General features: G+C 38.9%; 1 protein-coding gene across 1 annotated transcript; it reads left to right on the forward strand.

Moving 5' to 3' along the window:
* Positions 1 to 2016: 2016 nt before the first annotated feature.
* On the forward strand, positions 2017 to 8468 carry LOC133334797 (uncharacterized). Its single transcript, XM_061543115.1, has 3 exons — positions 2017 to 2075; positions 2125 to 6019; positions 8391 to 8468. The coding sequence occupies exons 1-3, from the start codon at positions 2017 to 2019 to the stop codon at positions 8466 to 8468; spliced, it is 4032 nt and encodes a 1343-aa protein (XP_061399099.1).
* The last annotated feature ends 7703 nt before the right edge of the window (positions 8469 to 16171 follow it).

Consider the following 16171-nt stretch of genomic DNA (forward strand, 5'->3'; position numbering starts at 1 on the left):
GAAAGCCGTTGCTATGATTAGACAATTTGGCCTTCCGACATTTTTCATAACTTTATCTGCAGCCGAAACTAAATGGTTGGAGCTTTTAGTTATCCTGTCGAAAACTGTGGACAACATCGATATTTCTGAAGATGATGCTTCAAATTTGTCCTTCTCAGAAAAAGCTCGATTGATTCGTAGTGATGCAATAACCTGCTCCCGATACTTCGATTTCCGTTTCCGGCAACTGTTTTCTCTATTTAAAATGAATGATGGGATTTTCGATGAACATTTTGTGGAGAAATACTATTGGAGAGTGGAATTCCAACAACGTGGATCACCTCACATACATGGCATGTACTGGCTAAAGGATGCTCCTAAAATAGACCTTACTAATTCATCTTCTTTTGCTTCTGTCAAGTTTCATAGATAAATATATTTCTACTAATGGATCTGATGAACAGTTACAAGAATATATTGCTTATCAGCGTCACAACCACAATCGTTCTTGTACTAGAGAATATCGTGGTGAAAAGATTTGTCGTTATGGTATGCCATATCCGCCGCTACCAGCACCAGAAATTTTATTGCCGCTTCCTGAAAACTGTGAAAATATTCAGGAATTAAAAGAGAGCTATGATAGAATTCAAAGCATGTTAAATGCAAATTTGGATTCAGAACAAATCTCTCAATTAAACAATTTTGAAAATTTCTTGTCACATGAAAATATAAATCTAATGTATGAGAACTATTTATTAGCTCTTAGATCGTCGCTAAAAAACCTAAAATTTTCCTAAAAAGAAGGTTCGAAGATAAAATGGTCAATGCATACAATCCAACAATATTGTCACTGCACAGAGCAAATATGGATATTCAATATATCCTAGATCCTTATGCGTGCTGTAGATTAATAAATAACAATAACAGATTAGCGAATATCCGTGCAGGTATATTATCTACCTGCAAAGGATTATAACTAATCCATTATAGCTAATCTGTTATTGTTTACATACTAGTATAAAACGGTATTATCGGCGAAGGTACCTGCGAAATGGTCATTTTAATCACGTAAACAAGTAACAAATGTATAAATTTACCTGGTTGCACTCTCCATTAGATATTATTTATATGACGTTATTCGCAACTCACGCAATCAGTATTAATATACATTTCAAACGGTGAACACTAAAAATGCCAAGAACCAGGAAACAGAGTGCTGCCACACGCCGACGTGTTATTAGGAATATAATGCAAGAAGAGCGAGACTCGCTGAGGACTACGCAAAATAATCCTATTCGACGGTCATACGGGGCAGAATGGAGGAGACTACGTCGGCAAAGCCAGCAATTTAGAAATGCTGAGAGGCAACGTGATGCTGCTGCACATACTCATATGAGAGAGGATTCCGAATTTAGAATGGCTGAGAGGCAACGTGATGCTGTTGCCCACACAACTAGGAGAGAGCATTCTGAATTTAGAATGGCTGAGAGGCAACGTGATGCTGATGCCCACACAGCTAGGAGACAGGATTCAGATTTTAGAAGGTCCGAGAGGCAACGTGATGCTGCTACACGTATGAATAGACGGGTGATTCTGAATTCCGTGCCGCCGAACAAGAAAGGAACACTACCGAACATGCACACAGACGTCTGAATGAACTGTACCGCAGAGAGGAGCAAGAAAGGGATACAGCAATCTATAACGAGGAAGAACAACGAAGGAACACAGCATCGCACTCTCAAAGACGGCAAAATCCCGAAACTCGTGTGACAGAGCGTTTACGAAATACGCTGCAACGGCAACAAAGGAATCGTGCAGAGGAGCGAACAACAGGATTTGAACCGGTCAATTAGATCTAGAGTGGACTCCCATAGACGAAACCCCAGCAATAGGATTCGGGTCAACACGCAACAGGCGGAATAGAAATAGTATTTCTTATGAAGAAAGGCAAGAGGAGTCAGCGCGATTAATTACACGACGAAATCAACTGAAGTTCCAGCGATACAATGAAGTTATAAAACAAGGACCTACAAGGATATGTACATGCTGTGGCGGTTTATGGTTTCCTCACCAGGTGGAATCATTGCAAAAATCAGGTATGTCAAATTTAAATTTTATTAATGACGTATTTTATTTATCTGAAAGGTTTCCCTCCGTTGATGGCTCATATACTTTTTGTAAAACCTGTAGTCGAGCAATTAAGAATGGGAAAAAACCGAATATATGCCTATCAAACGGTTTAGATTTTCCAGACATTCCGAGTTCTCTAAAAGACTTAACGTCGGTAGAGGAACGATTGGTCACAGCTCGATTACCTTTCATGATAATCGTTGCGTTAGGTTTCGAAAGGCAAAGTGCTATTCGTGGCGCAGTAGTTAACGTACCGATATCTGTTAGTGAAACAGTAACGTCCCTTCCAAGGAACTTTGACCAAGCACAGGTGATTCAATTGCATCTTAAACGACGCATGGCATATCAGCATGATTACATGACTGAAACAATAAGACCAGCGAAGGTAATTGATGCGGCCAGATATTTGATTAACACCGAGTTGTATATCAAACATGGAATTTCAATTGACGAAAGTTGGTTTGAAGGATTTAATTCTTCACAGGTCGTGCCTTTTGTGGCCAATCATGAAGACCGGGAAGCAATTGACAATATTTTCCAAAACCAAGTATCGAATGAAGCCACTATGGATGATATTCCGCATACCGATGAATATGCAATAGAAAATCTCAATCCAGGTGGCCAACAAACAATGCTTGAGTGTAGAGCTGTTGAAAATGTACCTCACCAACGAGTTGTAATGGCTCCAGGTGAAGGACGCCGACCAATAGATATGATAATTGATGCTGATTCTGAAGAGTTAGCATTTGTATCTATCTATTGCGGCAAAAAACGTTCCTGTGCGGAATCGTATTCAAAAATTGTGCGCTCCGAGCTCCGACGTTATGACAGACGATGCTGTAGAGTGGATAAAATACTTTATAGTTACAAAAAGCTAGAGCTTTTAACTATTAAAAGTGCAATGTCAATCGCTCTGAGGAAACACACGCGATCTGGAAATGTTACTGCCAGAAACGCATTGGATGATTCATATATGAATAGTCTAATCCAACACGATGACGGATATCGTATTCTTAAAGGTATAAGAACGTCACCAGCTCACTGGGAAGGTGAAAAGAAGAAAGCCGTTGCTATGATTAGACAATTTGGCCTTCCGACATTTTTCATAACTTTATCTGCAGCCGAAACTAAATGGTTGGAGCTTTTAGTTATCCTGTCGAAAACTGTGGACAACATCGATATTTCTGAAGATGATGCTTCAAATTTGTCCTTCTCAGAAAAAGCTCGATTGATTCGTAGTGATGCAATAACCTGCTCCCGATACTTCGATTTCCGTTTCCGGCAACTGTTTTCTCTATTTAAAATGAATGATGGGATTTTCGATGAACATTTTGTGGAGAAATACTATTGGAGAGTGGAATTCCAACAACGTGGATCACCTCACATACATGGCATGTACTGGCTAAAGGATGCTCCTAAAATAGACCTTACTAATTCATCTTCTTTTGCTTCTGTCATTAGTTTCATAGATAAATATATTTCTACTAATGGATCTGATGAACAGTTACAAGAATATATTGCTTATCAGCGTCACAACCACAATCGTTCTTGTACTAGAGAATATCGTGGTGAAAAGATTTGTCGTTATGGTATGCCATATCCGCCGCTACCAGCAACAGAAATTTTATTGCCGCTTCCTGAAAACTGTGAAAATATTCAGGAATTAAAAGAGAGCTATGATAGAATTCAAAGCATGTTAAATGCAAATTTGGATTCAGAACAAATCTCTCAATTAAACAATTTTGAAAATTTCTTGTCACATGAAAATATAAATCTAACGTATGAGAACTATTTATTAGCTCTTAGATCGTCGCTAAAAAAACCTAAAATTTTCCTAAAAAGAAGGTTCGAAGATAAAATGGTCAATGCATACAATCCAACAATATTGTCACTGCACAGAGCAAATATGGATATTCAATATATCCTAGATCCTTATGCGTGCTGTAGTTATATTATTAACTACATTAATAAATCCAATCGTGGTGTATCCAGAATACTTCGAGATGCTGTTGAAGAAATTAGAGCTGGCAATCATTCCATAAAGCAAAAGCTACAGCATATTGCCCATAAATTTATCTCTGGTACGGAAATATCAGCTCAAGAGGCCACATATTGCTGTTTAGGGATGCGGCTTTCAGAGAGTAGTAATGCCGAGGTTTATATAAATACTGGTCGACCAGAAGAGCGAGTATTTCTGTTGAGACCTCGAGAACAACTACAAAATTTGCCACCAGATTCATCAGACATTTATGCTGTTGGTATTTTGGAACATTATGTTCAAAGACCAGACGAACTAGAGCATATATGCTTGGCAGACTTCGCAGCAAATTATAAGTATTCAAAATCTCGAAGATCCAATAACAGGGAAGCAGATTACGAAGAGCAAGATCCTGAAGAAAATGCTGAGCAAATCTTACGCATATTTAAGTTAAAGGATAATAGTGGCTTTGTGCAGGAAAAAATTAAACCTCATGTTATTCGTTACCGGCGATATAATGTAAATACTCACCGAAGCGACTATTTTAGAGAACTCGTAATGCTGTTCCATCCTTGGAGAAATGAGGAACTTGATTTATTGCATAACGACAACGAAGCCACATGCATCGCTTTAAAAGAAAGTATTGAGTTCAACCGAAAAAAATACGATGTCTTTGAGGATCGAGAACTCGAAAATATTCTTCAGCGTCTACGAGATGAAGACAGCATTGAAGATGTCAACGAAGAAGCAGGTAATATTGATGATGAATTCAGAGTTCTTGGAGTACCAGAAATAGATCCAAACGTTAATATATTAAATACGGAGGGTGATGGTACATCGGCTGAAACTTCTGAAACATCATTGCGTATTATTAAACTTCCTCCTTTGATTTCTGAGTCGGATCTCCTGAATATGGTTCGCACATTAAATACGAAACAGAAGCTCTACTTGACACATCTTTCCCACAATATAAAATGTTCATCCGTATTTTATGAATTTGTTAGTGGAGGTGCTGGCGTCGGAAAAAGTAGACTAATATCAGCTATTTATCAAACAGTAAATAGAAGGCTGAATAGTATACCAGGGTCTGACCCAACTTCAATTAAAGTGCTTTTAACAGCACCTACAGGAAAAGCAGCTTTTGGTATTGGCGGTGCCACATTACATTCAGTATTTTCTCTTCCCGTCAATCAGTCAAGCTCTGAGTTGAGACCATTAGGTCCTGATGCTTTAAATTCAATGTATACTAAACTTATGAATTTAAAATTATTGATAATTGACGAAATATCGATGGTGGGAGCAAAAATGCTTTCATATCTTGATGCAAGAATGAAACAAATTTTCAAAAGCACTGAATATTTCGGCGGTGTATCCGTTCTTGTACTTGGAGACTTAAAACAGCTGTCACCCGTTGGCGATCGTTGGATATTTGCAGCACCAACGACTGATCCATATGCTGAAATATATGGAACTACAACGTGGGATAAATTCAAATATTTTGAACTTACTGAGATTATGCGACAAAGAGAAGATCAGTCGTTCGCTATTGCCTTAAATAACATGGCTTCAGGGCAAATGACAAATGATGATGTTTGTCTCTTACGAGAACGTATTGTATCTCCGTCTGCCGTACCTGATGAAGCGATTCATCTCTTTTGTTCTAATGACGAAGTAAATATTTACAATACATTGAAGCTGAATTCTATTCCTACAGAAGAGGTTGTATCAGTCGCATGTGATTTTGTCAAATCCACTGGCTTAACAGACGAAAATAGGAACCGGATCAAGGAATCTGTTAAAACGTTTAAAGTCTCTGAAACTCAAGGTTTACCATATCAGCTAATACTAAAAACTACAGCTAAATACATGGTAACAGTAAACATTGACACCAGTGATGGTCTGGTAAATGGAGCTACTGGTCAACTTATGGAAGTAAATTTCATCGGCTCAACGAGAAAGCCTTCTACTCTTTGGATCAAATTTCCTCAAGAAAATACAGGAGCCATCGCTCGTTCCAAAAGAAGGCATCCGTCTGAACAGTTATGGACTCCAATAGATATTTGTGTAAAAACGTTTCAATATAAACGTAATGAACACGTAAATATTGATCGTAAGCAGTTTCCTATTGTACCGGCAGAGGGCATAACTATTCATAAAAGCCAAGGAGCGACATATGAAAAAGTTGCAGTCCATTTGAAGTCTCGCATGAGTAGATCAGCGCTATATGTAGCTTGTAGTAGAGCGACTACTGCTGCTGGACTTTTTCTGTTGGGTTCGTTTGTACCACCAAAGCCATTTAAGGAAAATGATAATGTACAATTGGAAATGACTAACTTACGAACTAACAAGTGTCTTAAAACCCATTACGAGTTTATGCATGAGATTAATGCTTTGAAAATTGTATACCATAATGTTCAAAGCCTTCATGCTCATATTGAAGACATTCGGAAAGATTCGGTAATGTTAAAGGCTGATGTGTTATGTTTTGTTGAAACTTGGACGCTGCATAATGAAAACTATGAAATTCCAGGGTTCACAGTATTGCCAAGGATGAGATTGGATTCAACGGACCAAATCTGTCGTAGATGTAAACGGGGCTTAATTGTTTTTGTGAAAAATGAAATCTCTGAATTTACTCAGTATAAATACCAAAAAAAGGTCCATGTACATAATAAAACATTTGAATTTCTGGTGTTTCAAATTAGAGATATTCACATAATGGTCTTATATCGAAACAGCAATTATGGGGTGCATTCTCTTCATCTTGAACTACACTATGTTCTGGAAAACTGCATAAATGCAAACTCTCAAAAGGTTGTTATTTTAGGAGATTTCAATATATGCCGACAACGAACGAAATCGTAAACTGAAATATTCCTAAACAATAACAACCTTCTTTCTATTCTGAATACGCCAACAACGAAAGGTTTAACACAAATTGATTGGTGTTTCAGTAATATTGACGATAGCTTAATAAATGCTATAACATACGAAACTGTACATAGTTACCATGACGCGATATGTGTTAACATATCCAATTGAATTGTAATATTTTTCTCTTATTTTATTAATTATTAGTTAAGTAAATGCCATGACGTGATATGTATTCACATATTAAATTAACCTGTAACAAATTCTTAGTTTATAATATATGATTTTAGCAAGAAATAAAATGCAATTGTACATTTGATATATTGTTCGTATATCAAAATGAATACATATCAAAAGTGTTTTAAATTGTTAAATTATATTAACAGTTTTAAGACAATCCTATTTGCTTGAATTGATTGTTTTATTTACAATTATATTACAAGTAAAAATAAAACCAAAACATGTCGAAGGATAAGCTATTAAGCGTAGTAGCTTTATGTCATTCGACTGTTTACTCCTCTTTGGAATAAGCCTCGACGTGGCGGTGGAGCTAAGTACTTTCAAACTAGAAGGAAACTAATTATTCCATGTTTTTGTCTTCAATTCTTAACACCTGTTAAAAATTTAGTCAGTCAATGAAGATATATTAAATATGTTATTTCCACCATCATTACATGATGGCTATATTAACAACTGAAACATGTTGAATGGCCGTTACTTTAGTAGTGTTTTATTATTCGACTGTTTTACTCCTCCAAGGAATAAGCCTTGACGTGGAGCTAAGTACTTTCATAAAAGAAAGGAAACCAATTATTCCGTGTTTAGTGTTGTAGGTTATAATATAGTCGACAACGCCAGATATTCAAGTCATCTTTTCCTTAAAAGCGAGATTTGTTTGAGTTTATACAAATGTCCGATTTCATATCCCCAAAAGATGATACATTTATTCTATCTTACGGAGCAGATTTTGTGTATATCCCAAGTGGTGAAGGGTATCATATAGTCGGCTCCGCCCGACTTTACTACTTTCCTTACTGGTTTTGATGTAATATAATTGATGATGTCTGTCTGAATGTTGTGTTCATCAATTTTTCACTGAAAACATTTGGGCAATTTTACTGGCCTGGCCTTTAACAAATTCCAAACTGTTCGACATTCCCTTTTTAATGGCTTCAGTTTTATTTTGTTGTTGCTGCTGCTGCTGTTGCTGTGTGACAACCTGCATGGCATTATTATGATCTACACTTTTGGATGATTGAATTGCATTATGATGATTTGTAATTGCTGCAGCTCTATGATGTAGTTGATTTGGAAACATTCGCAGTAAAACATAATTAAAACTACGAATGCGGTGCAAGAAGATAGGTATTTTTAGATCGATTTGTCAACGAATGTACTAATCGATTACATTAACTTTTATTATTGCTTCAAGTTCACATTTGGTCTGTTCCCGTACAGCAAGAATCTAACGAAAACGACAAAAACCTATGTCGATGAACACGACGAATAAAAAGTAAATACTTCAATAGATATGCGATTAAATTTAGTTTTGTACTTAATCTATATATATAAATAAAAGAGTTGCGTTATAAATAAAGGGCCAAGCAGAATGCTCGCGTTGAGCCATCCGTCGCGTTATGTGTTATCGAAAATACAACAACCACAAGGAAACGATAACACTAAAGCTTGAAGTTGATGTGCGCAGCGCTTCGGAGTTAAATATACATAAACTTTTCGCGTGCGTTAACGCGATAACAAAAAAAAAACGCTCAACGCGTACATTTTGTTTACCCCTTGACTGATTGATCATCAACGCCAAGACGAAACGGTTAAAGCTAGAACTTGAAATTTGGCATGTAGGTCGGGTTTGGTGCGTAGGCGTGTGATAAGGCGGGGTTTTTGGAAATTCGTACTAAAAAGTATTAAAAACTGAATTGTGCTTGAATGGTTAGATGAGAAAGTCTGAAATTTGGCACGTAGCTTTGTCTACGACGAGCGAAGTGGAATGTGTAAAAAAAAATTTTAAAATTTAGTACCAAGAAGTATTAAAAAGTACTAAAGATTATATTTGAATGGAATAGGTAGATATACATATCTGTATGTAGCTTCATCCACTACAAATAGAATGAGGTGCAAACATATATTTTGGAAATTAGTACTAAAAGGAACTAAAAAGTACTAAAACTGTGTTACGCCGGAACGGTTGGAATAGAACTAGGAAATTTGGTATGCAGCTTTGTCAATAATAAGGGAAGGTACTAAAAAGTACTAAATAATATATTTAAATAGAGACAGTAGAGATACATTTCTTAAACTTGGTACGAAGCTTAGCTATTACAAATAGAATGTTGTACAAACATATTTTTTGCAAATTAGTATTAAAATGGTGCTAAAACATACCAACAACTGTATTACTCCAGAACGGTTTGAATTAGAACTCTGAAATTTGGTATGATAGTCAATGATAGGCGAAGGGGAATATGTGAACAAATTTAGGAAATTAGTATTAAAGATACTAAGTAGTACTTAATATTACATTACAATGGAACAGGTAGTAATATACAGTGGCGAGCAGAAACGAGTACATGTTTGGATCCTGGACACTTTTTACGTCATAAAAATTAAACTAAAAAAGCTAATTCAAAAATGTTGGTTACAATTTATTGGGCATTTTGTACTTAACAAAACGACCTAAATTTAAAAATCCAACTCTTAAAAATAACTAAGAAAAAATAAAGAAAACGAAATCAACCCCAATGTACTCACTTTTTCACGTCTGCATTTTTGTTAATAATGTGCAGAAAAGGAATGTAAAATCACGTTTTTGAAAACTTTTTTTGGTTTTCATTAGTTTTTTTAAGAAAATATATAAGTTTTACATCATTCAAATCCCGTCTACTAAAAAATTGTACAAAATTTTGAACAAAAATCAAATAAATAACTAATAATAATAAATCAAGAAGAAATATATTGTTACGAAAATAACTTTAGATTTAAGATTAATTTAGATGAATTCCGTTAATTTAAGAATTTGAATTGTAACGTAAATTTCTACTACGCAGTTTATACGAATAACTTCACAACAACAACTACTGTATAGATTTTTCTACATCCTTCCATTTCCTCTTCCATTTTCTATTTTGTTATTGTCGTACAATTCTTGTTAAACGTCATCATTGATGATCGCTTAATTCCTCTTTCTTTGTTACCCCCTCGCCTGTATATGTGTTGTTGTTATTGTTTACTCAATGTAAGTTTGTATGTGTTGTTGTTATTGTTTACTCAATGTAAGTTTGTATGTGTTGTTGTTATTGTTCACTCAATGTAAGTTTGTATGTGTTGTTGTTATTGTTCACTCAATGTAAGTTTGTATGTGTGTTGCATTGGTAGATTGTTCGTGATCTAGGTGTTACCAGATCGTCTAGAAACTTCTGTAGCGACAAGCAAGGCTCATATAAATAGGGGAAATGGAAAGGCAATTAGTCAGTTGTGAATCAGATCGCGAATTGAAACCGTCGTGTAAAGTAAAGTGCAAAGTAAAGTTGTGTGAATAAAGTCATTGTAATAATCGTAATCTGAAAGAACCCGCGTTTTATTTGATACGAACTGTATCGGGAAATAAAACAAAGTCTACACGGGATTAAGTAAAATCCAAGAACGTAACAATTGGTGTCAGAAGTGGGATTACGATAATACTACGATGAAGTTTAAGGATCTACGAGTGGAAGACTTGAAGAAGGAGCTGAATAAATTGGAATTGTCCTCTACTGGCAACAAGGCTGAGCTACAAAAACGTCTGTTGGATGAGTTCGAGCGCCGTGGTATGAACATCGATACATACGAGTTTGACAGTAAGGATGAAGTGGATTTATCGGAAATGGGCGAATCCAACGGTGGGGAAGTCTCGTCAGTAGCTGCCAGGGGTGACGATTTCAGAGAAATGCTGGCTAAAATGTTCGAAGAGAATTCCAGAAACACAAGACGAATGTTCGAAGAGAATTCCAGAAAATTAGAAGAAAACTCGAGACGAATGTTCGAAGAGAATTCCAGAAACTTAGAAGAAAACACGAGACGAATGTTCGAAGAAAATTCGAGAATAACGAACGAGAAACTCGAGTACATTACAGAAGTTATTGGAAGGAGAGTGGAAACTGTGGAGGTCCAAATTAAAGAGTTGGATAAGAAAGTGCAGTCGGTTGACGAGAAATTTCTGGCCCACGACCACAGGTTTACGAATCTGGAGAAGAAAATTCGGAACTGGAAATTAAAGGTGGTCCGGTGCGAGTTCCTGATAACGCACTAAAAATCAAACCTCCTGTATTCGACGGCTCTACGTCATTCAATGTTTTCAAGTTACAGTTCGAGACAGTGGCTTCTAGAAATTCGTGTAACAACAGCGACAAAGCGGTTGCACTACTTCTGGCATTGAAGGGCAGTGCTGCTGATGTTATACAGAGTATTCCTGTCGCTTCTAGGAACAATTATGAAGATGTTATTGCTGCACTGGAACGTAAGTACGGTGGCGAACATAAACAAAACATCTACCTTATGGAACTAAGGGGAAGAGTGCAGAGGGCAAACAAGACGTTGCAAGACTTTGCAGCTGAGGTGGAACGTTTGGTGCTAATGGCGTATCCAGGAGAGAATCATCCATTGGTGGACCGTATTAAAATCGAAACCTTTGTGAATGGCATACGTGACCCTGAGATTAAATGTGCAACATATGCGTCACCAAAAGCGTCATTTGCCGAAACCGTGACATTTGCCCTTGCCCAAGAGACGGCAAGAATAATTGTTAAGCCCCAGACCCTCAAGATTCGCCAACTGGAGACCGAAGGTTGCGATCCCAAATCTCTCGTTAACTCGATCGAAGGCGCTATGAGGCGGGTAATAGAAGAAACAAAGTTAGTTGGAATGACTAAGCCCAGGGTTAGATGCTACAACTGCGATAAAACAGGTCATATTGCGCGCGAATGCAGAGCTAAGCGCAAACGATCCAGGTCATCGTCACCACCTCCCACGAAAGATGGTAGAAGAATGGCTCAACAGTCCACCAATGAGTCATGGCTCAACAGTCCACCATCGACGATGGCCCCACAATCTCCATAGCAATAGTACAGCAGAAAAGTCACAACCTAACAACAACTGGGTACATCAATGGTGACAAGCGAGTTCTGACGTTAGATACTGGCGCATCAAAGTCCATCATAAGATCAGATCTGGTAAAGGGAAAAATAACGCAACTTAATGGAGTCAGACTGCGCACAGCAACGGGGGAGCCCGCGGCAGTACACGGCAAGATTACCCTGAGACTAACTATTGCCAATAAATCGGAGAATTACGAGTTTATAGTTGCCGATATCGTAGACGAAGTGATAATAGGCGCAGATTTTATGATTGCCTTTGGTATCGATCTGGATATGAAAGAACGTGTGATGACCTGGTCTAACGTCGAAATTCCGTTAAACGTGGGCTACGATGAAAGTACACCCATTAGACGTCTGACTACGGACCATCCAGAGATAATACCGCCCTGTGCCGAAGCAATAATATGGGTACCAATGAATGGAGATTGTGGGTGGTGGAACCAGTAGAAAACATAAACAGTAACATCCTAATAGCGAATGCCCTGGTGAAAAGCAACAAGGACGGATTGATTCCTGTTAGAGTTTTGAACCTGTCAAACAAGCAAGAGCAAATTTGCCAATTTTCCGATGTTGGACAATGCACACCAGCTGAAGCTGTAATTAATTTGGAAACTAGCACCGAAAAGCCAGCAGCCATGGAGAAGAAGCACCTCGACGGCTACATAAAAGAGTGGACACACCAATTATCACCTTCCCAGAGGAACAAGGCTAAGCAGCTGTTATGGAAATATGCCGCTACCTTTGCGTTGACAAAAGAGCACCAAGGAAGAACATCAGTGGTGAAGCATGAAATCCATACAGCAGACGCGAGACCCATTAAACAGCCTCCAAGAAGTGTTCCCCTAGCAAAAAGAGACGAGGTCCAGAAGCTGATAAGTGAAATGGAAAAGAGTGGTGTAATAGAAACATCGTCAAGTCCATGGTGCTCCCCAGTGGTCTTGGTCAAGAAAAAAAGACGGAAGCACCCGATTTTGTGTGGACTACAGAAAGTTGAATGATGTCACCAAGAAAGACAGCTATCCGCTCCCAAGAATCGACGACACTTTGGACACATTAGCCGGGACGTCATGGTTCTCCACCCTCGACCTGCAGAGTGGGTACTGGCAAGTAGAGATCGCCGAGAAAGATAAAGAGAAAACAGCGTTTGGCGTTAATGGGGGTCTCTGGCAGTTCAATGTCATGCCATTCGGACTCTGCAACGCCCCGGCTACATTTGAAAGGCTGATGGAGCGTGTGTTAAAAGGGCTGCAGTGGAAGTCGTGCCTCATATACCTGGATGACATCATAGTCATGGGACGCAACTTCGACGAACACATCAAGAACTTAAGGGATGTTCTACAGCAGCTTTCGTCTTCAGGCCTCAAGTTAAACCCAAAGAAGTGCAGTCTCTTCCAACGAGAGGTGAAGTTCCTGGGGCACCACGTGACGCCGGAGGGCATATCGACGGATAAGGAGAAAATTCAAGCCGTCAGAGATTGGCCGCAGCCCCGAAATCTCCATGAGCTGCGAAGCTTTCTGGGTCTCTGCACCTACTACCGTCGATTTGTCCCAAATTTTGCCAACATCGCCGCCTGTCTACACCGCTTGACGCAAAAAGGCCAGAGGTTTCAGTGGGGCAACGACCAAGAAGAGGCATTCAGTAAACTCAAAGACATGCTATGCAGAGCCCCCATTTTGGCATACCCTATACCTGGCGGCAGGTTTGCTCTGGACACAGACGCAAGTGCGTGCGGCATCGGTGGCGTCCTTTCCCAGGAAATCGACGGACAGGAAAAAGTCATCGGGTACTACAGCCGGACATTGTCGAAACCTGAGAGGAATTACTGTGTGACGAGGAGAGAGCTGCTTGCTGTCCTTGAGAGCGTTAAACACTTCCACAAATACCTATATGGTCAACATTTCCTGCTGAGGACCGACCACGCTGCTCTCCAATGGTTGCTGCAGTTTAAGAATCCGGAAGGTCAACTAGCCCGTTGGATCGAGAGGCTCCAGAGTTATGACTTCAAAATCGAGCACAGAAAAGGCGGAAAACACGGTAATGCTGATGCCCTGTCTCGTCGGCCATGCAAGGTAGAATGCAGGCATTGTTCAAAGGCTGAGTGTAAGGAGAATATCGTTGATGTCCGGCTATTGCAGTTTGAGTCGGGTGAAGATTGGTCGACGGAACAACGAGGGGATCCCATTCTGGGCAAAATAATTTCGGCCATAGAAACGGGCAAGCGACCTAGTCGCAAAGAAATTACCTCCGAAAGCCCTCTTTTAAAATCCTATTGGGCCCAGTGGGACAGTCTGCTTATAAAAGATGGTTGCCTATATCGCAAATGGGAAAGTGAGGACGGTAAATCTCACCGGAATTTGATCGTCGTCCCAGACTCCAAAATAAGAGATGTCTTGTCGGAGTTTCACGATGGGCCAAGTGGAGGACATCTTGGCATAGCAAAGACGGCTGAAAAGGTAAAGCAGAGATTCTACTGGGTCGGCTGTCAAAAATCCATTGCCGACTGGATCGCCAATTGTGAAAGGTGCATAAGAGCTAAAGGTCCAACACGGAAGAGTCGAGGCTACATGCAGCAGTATAATTCAGGAGCCCCTTTTGAAAGAATCGCAATGGATGTAGCTGGACCGTTCCCCACAAGCGACTCTGGGAACCGGTATGTCTTAGTGGTCATGGATTACTTCAGTAAATGGCCAGAGGTTTATGCTATCCCAAATCAAGAAGCCAGGACAATTGTGGATGTGTTCAGCAAAAATTGGATTTGTCGCTATGGTGTTCCATCGGAGGTTCATTCCGATCAAGGTAGGAACTTTGAATCAGCGATCTTCAAGGAAATGTGTGACTCCTACGGAATCAAGAAAACCAGAACGACGCCTCTACATCCACAATCAGATGGCATGGTGGAAAGATTCAATCGTACCCTGGAAGAACATCTACGGAAAGTGGTGGACAGTGGCCAACGAGACTGGGATGAGCATATTCCAAAGTTTTTACTGGCTTATAGATCGGGCATTCATGATTCCACATCCCGGACCCCAAAAAAAGTTCTGCCCGGAAATGAATTAAAGCTACCTGGCGATTTGACATGTCGGTGCTATGTCATATGACATGTCACATATGTCATATGACATGTCTCATATGTCATATGACATGTCACATATGTCATATGACATGTCACATATGTCATATGACATGTCACATATGTCCTATGACATTCACATATGTCCTATGACATGTCACATATGTCCTATGAAATAAATGACGTCGTCACGAAAATAAATGACGTCGTTTATCGCATCCAGAGGAGCGACAGTCCCAGGTCGAAGATGAAAGTTGTACATTTGGAGCGGCTGGCCCCCTACGGAACGGGAACTGTGCCTATTCGGGACGAACAGGCTTAAGCGGGGAAAATAAAATAAAATAACGAAAATAACTTTAGATTTAAGATTAATTTAGATGAATTCCGTTAATTTAAGAATTTGAATTGTAACGTAAATTTCTACTACGCAGTTTATTCGAATAACTTCACAACAACAACTACTGTATAGATTTTTCTACATCCTTCCATTTCCTCTTCCATTTTCTATTTTGTTATTGTCGTACAATTCTTGTTAAACGTCATCATTGATGATCGCTTAATTCCTCTTTCTTTGTTACCCCCTCGCCTGTATATGTGTTGTTGTTATTGTTTACTCAATGTAAGTTTGTATGTGTTGTTGTTATTGTTTACTCAATGTAAGTTTGTATGTGTTGTTGTTATTGTTCACTCAATGTAAGTTTGTATGTGTTGTTGTTATTGTTCACTCAATGTAAGTTTGTATGTGTGTTGCATTGGTTGTTCGTGATCTAGGTGTTACCAGATCGTCTAGAAACTTCTGTAGCGACAAGCAAGGCTCATATAAATAGGTGAAATGGCAAGGCAGTTAGTCAGTTGTGAATCAGATCGCGAATTGAAACCGTCGTGTAAAGTAAAGTGCAAAGTAAAGTTGTGTGAATAAAGTCATTGTAATAATCGTAATCTGAAAGAACCCGCGTTTTATTTCACACGAACTGTATCGGGAAATAAAACAA

This window comes from Musca vetustissima, unplaced genomic scaffold (genome assembly GCF_032173495.1).
Source record: "Musca vetustissima isolate MV318-11 ecotype Yass unplaced genomic scaffold, APGP_CSIRO_Mvet_v1 utg35727, whole genome shotgun sequence".
NCBI classification, from domain to species: Eukaryota; Metazoa; Arthropoda; class Insecta; order Diptera; family Muscidae; genus Musca; species Musca vetustissima.

Bases quoted from the DNA above. Each gene is read 5' to 3' on its own strand.
- LOC133334797 (XM_061543115.1), top strand. From the start codon at position 2,017: ATGTACATGCTGTGGCGGTTTATGGTTTCCTCACCAGGTGGAATCATT. The intron at 2,076-2,124 runs GTATGTCAAATT...TTTATCTGAAAG, and splicing joins GGAATCATTGCAAAAATCAG to GTTTCCCTCCGTTGATGGCT. The intron at 6,020-8,390 runs GTAAATTTCATC...TATTGCTTCAAG, and splicing joins CTACTGGTCAACTTATGGAA to TTCACATTTGGTCTGTTCCC.